We start from the raw sequence: 4,643 nt of genomic DNA on the forward strand, positions 1-4,643 counted from the left end.
GATCTCTGCTTTCCACAGCTCAACAGCTCCTGCAGGAAGCCAACACTTCACTGGTCTAAAGCTGTGCTCCTGAACTCTGTGCTGTCCTTTATCTGTCTGATCACTGCAGCTCTCAACCTCTTCGTCATCATCTCAGTCTCCCATTTCAGGCAGAGAATAATTACAAAACAGAATATAGTTTATACAGTATGATATGATAGTAGAACTTATTAACACTGATTATTTTTTTCTTTATGAATAATTAATTTCTGTTTTTCTCCTTTCAGGCAACTCCACACACCCACTAACATCATCCTCTTGTCTTTGGCAGTTTCAGACTTCCTTGTTGGTGTTTTTGRTATGCCTTTAGAAATCTTTAGAAGTTCATCCTGTTGGTTACTTGGAGATATTATATGTGTTTTATTGTATTGTATCATGTGTCAAATTATTTCTACATCAGTAGGAAACATTGCTTTTGTATCAATTGATCGCTACATAGCTATTTGTGACCCTCTACATTATCCCACCAGAATCACTCTGGTAAAAGTCAAACGCTGTATTTGTCTGTGTTGGATTAGTGCTGCTTTCTGCAGCCTTTTTTACATGAAAGATGAGCTGATTCAACCTGGTTGGAGTAGGTCCTGCTTTGGGGAATGTAAAGTAGTAACAAACTATATCATGGGCACCTTTGACCTAATTGTGAACTTTATCTGTCCTGTTATTGTTATCATAGTTCTGTATATGAGAGTATTTGTGGTGGTTGTGTCTCAGGCTCGTGCTATGCGCTCTCACACCACAGCTGCTGCACTCCAGAAATCAGGTATTTTAAAAACAAAGAAATCTGAGTTCAAAGCAGCCAGGAATCTTGGTGTTCTTGTATTTGTGTTTTTATTATGTATTTGTCCATATTACTGTGTCTTTTTTGCTGTGAGTGATGAGCCAGATGCATCATCAAATGTTTATACAACATTTTTGTTCTATTTAAATTCCTGTATAAACCCTGTGATGTACACACTTTTTTACCCCTGGTTCAGAAAGTCTATCAAACTCATTGTCACTCTGCAGATACTGAGGCCCGGCTCARGTGAGACCAAAATACTCTAGCAGTTTACTAACCAAAAAGAAACTTGCACCAAGGAAATCGTTTTTTTTTCAATAACTAAATAAGTGAAAGAAGTGGTTAAATTTGATAATCAGAAGTGTAAAAAAACACTGAAAATAAGATTTCTGTGTCTTCTTTCACATTCATCACAATTATATAATAAGAAATGGTATTTGCTTTTCATGTTGCATTATTCACTCTTAGAAATTACACTTAGAAATATTAGAAACTGTATTTGTCACAACGCTTAAAATTTAGAGTTTTTAGTTACTATCTGTTTTGTCAAAAAATAATTACTGTTCAGCATGATAGTATTATGCCATACAGTTTTAGAATTCATTTAAAAAGAATGCAATGCCAAGTAAAAGAAGATAAGACAACCTAACGTGATTGAATTAGTTACATTTTCTTCCCCAAACATGTTAAACAGAAAGGTTTGCAATCTTGGTTTTTATAAAGTAAATTACAACAATGTCATTCAAAGGCATCTTGAATATACAATGTATTTTACATACTTCAATTCTATACCACAATCATGTTACCATTTTTATGAAAATGCTCTATATCAAGAATAAATTTGACTTTGCATCGAAGTCTTTCTAAACACCTTGAAATTGGCCTGTCTTTTTAACAGCCCTGTCACACTATGACGTTTTGGACAACTTATCCATTTTTTCCCAACACGCTGGCACACGCTGAGGAAGACAAAAAAAGGCATCAATTAGCACCTTCATTGGGACGTGATCATACCGTGTTCATAACGACTTGAACAGACATAAAACCTACAGGTAAATTATCCTTACCTTAAACATAATGTGTACAAGCTTATTATAACGTGTTTGGACTTCTGCAGCATGTTTGTGCAACATTGGTGGAGTTTCTGCAGAACCTCTGCGCAGTGTGATGGAGGAAAATGAGATGTCAACAGCATCACACAGTGACGCACAGCATCAGTTTATGAAAAAATCTACAACACGTAGATGAAAGTTAAGCATACTTTTAGGATGACTTACCAACACGTTAATATAAAAGGGCATACGTTGTCATACGGAGATCCCTCCACAGAATTTTGAACATGCTCAAAATTTCCACCGTATGTGGAATGGTTGGTGATCAGTTTTACGCACATTTCAGGTCATTTCCAGGTCTGTTCCAGATCTGTTATTTATGTTTACACATGCTACATGAAGGTTACTCATACGTGGACATTTGTTAGAAATAATTATGAAGCAGACACGTAACTTCTGTCAGTATGTGTGGGCGTGTCCTTCGACGACTGACAGACAGCTGTCAACATGTCGGGGAAGAAGTCCAAGAGCGGGGCTCATAAAAAAATTGTATCTATCAGACTAAGTTTTAAAATATAAAAAAGAATCAGCAGAGGGCAGAACAAAGCTGGTTGCTATTTTTAAACCAGCTGACAGAAAAGATGATCCACAGAAATATTCTCACGCTCCATGAAGACAAGGTGGGCGCAGACAAAGCTGGTGTAGGGGTCACCTCGAGTGAACAGTTAACTAAGAATGTTTATGCATTTGTTAAATCATGCCTGTCACAGGAAAAGTGGAATGACTTCTTTTCTTTCATCGTGCCTTAAAGATTTATAATGGTATAAAAAAAATCACAGAAAATCTGATTACAATGTTTTCATTGTGTTTTTATGTAAATCACTGTTTTTATTTTACTGTGAACACAGTAATATAATTGTGGATTTTCTATTGAGAAAATCTTTCATTTAAATGAACTAAAAGAATGGTTCAAAGCTGATTATAAACAGAAATGTTAGTTAATTATCATAAATATTTTGCAGTGATTTCTTTTAGAATCTATCAGAAAGAAGCTAAAGAGGTTATCATGATGTTGTTTTACAACCACAGAATTTAACATTGACTGGCGCCTGCCTGCTAAGTCTCTATCTTTCTTTTCTGACTCATCTCTAAGCCTGAGGGCGGAACCAAAGTCGTCCATTCTTATTACTAACCTGGACGGCTTTGAGAAACACACTCTTCTTCCTGATTCAAACCTAGGAAGACAGCTGTCGTTCTTTTTTTTTTTTAAATACATAAGGATGGCCTCCCTTCTCCCCTTATAGCCATCCCCTCCACACCATTATGTTTTTTTTTGTGAAGAGAAAATAGAGAGAGAGAAAAACAGAGAGAGAAGTAANGACTTCTCATCCTGCGCTTCACACCTGAGCTACCAGAGTTTGGTCTCTAAAACTTAATTTTTTTATTAAATATATGTTCAGCATGTTATCAAACATATCTGTCCAACTTTGTGTGAATGACTATATTCCTCTCTCCTCATGGTAGAGCGCTGACACGGGAGCCTTTTAAGTCTTTCTCTGAAAACCATTCTGTGACACAGCTGCTCTGGGATAAATGTAATTCAATAGATGATTACGTGAGCTGAAACCCTTTAACTAATCTGTTTCAATAAAACAGTGTTTTTAAAAAGAAATCAGTCAGTCTAGCAAATAAAACATTTGTAGTTTTAAGTTATTCTGTGCAAAACACATATTTGCTGCTTGGACTGGAGAGTGTGGAACGCTGGTTTAACCAAGGCCAGAAGGCTAAACTACTGGAGTTGTCCATCTGAGGAGCATGTGTAGTCTAATAGAAATTTAACCATGAAATGTTCAGTTTGAGATATTTATGACATATGCCCATGGGCCAACCCCTCGGCCACTGTTAATTTACAAAAATCTCTGTGGACTGAAGATTGTCATGACATCCTGAGACGTTGCCAACTGATAGAAGATGTTGGGTGATGTTAAGATGCCCTGATGCCTCTCCAGATAAACATGTGAAATGAGTTGAGAAAAATCTGAGCATCAAGCAACAACCTCCCCTGAAAATCAGAAAATTTTTATTGCACCCCTGTTTATAGACACTTTCAATAAAGTCCATTCATCTCAGTAATTCAGTTCACTTCATGAAACACAATACATAAATAAATTATATACAGACAGATGATGTTTCAAAGCTTTAACTTTTGTTTCTGCTACCCTAATGAAAATATTTTAAATAAGATTAGATTACATAAGACCTATAAAAATGCTATTCATACATAAATTTAGATTTAAATAAAGTATGTTTATTATATGCTTTAAAAGCTAATTTCAAAGGGTATTTTTAATTTGAATGCATGTTCAATTTGTTGAATATACAGAGAATTCTAAAATCCCAATTCTAAGATTATTGTGTAGTTATTAATATTTAAAATAAGTATGATGTAATTTTGATATTTGCAGGTTTGGCATCTTTGCCTTAGCTGATTTCAGCTCTTTGGAACCCCGAAAGCTGAGGTTCCATTTTAGTCAGCCGTGGTTAGTTCACTGGCTTCAGAGGCGGGTATGGAAACGATTCTTTCAGTGGCTGCTCTCTACCCTGGTAAAAACCAGACCCTTGTTCTTAGCTTTTGCTTTGTACAGAGGGTCTGGACACTTGGCGATTGCTTGCTGGAGGCGTGGCCTCTCGAAGTTTAAAAACAATTGGATCGGTTGGCCACGACATGTGTGCGCCTGCGGCAGCTCCTCTGTGTAGGAGGCTAAGCTAGGAAG

General features: G+C 36.3%; 1 protein-coding gene across 1 annotated transcript in view; it reads left to right on the forward strand.

Moving 5' to 3' along the window:
- LOC106527740 (trace amine-associated receptor 13c-like) overlaps positions 1-4,643 on the forward strand; it is a 24,044-nt gene that overhangs the window by 9,907 nt on the left and 9,494 nt on the right. The window contains exons 2-3 of the mRNA XM_014022728.1: positions 19-149; positions 267-1,063. Coding sequence (XP_013878182.1) covers positions 19-149; positions 267-1,063 — 928 coding nt within the window. The remainder of the gene's footprint in view (positions 1-18; positions 150-266; positions 1,064-4,643) is intronic.

Source organism: Austrofundulus limnaeus, unplaced genomic scaffold (genome assembly GCF_001266775.1).
Source record: "Austrofundulus limnaeus strain Quisiro unplaced genomic scaffold, Austrofundulus_limnaeus-1.0 Scaffold340, whole genome shotgun sequence".
NCBI lineage: Eukaryota > Metazoa > Chordata > Actinopteri > Cyprinodontiformes > Rivulidae > Austrofundulus > Austrofundulus limnaeus.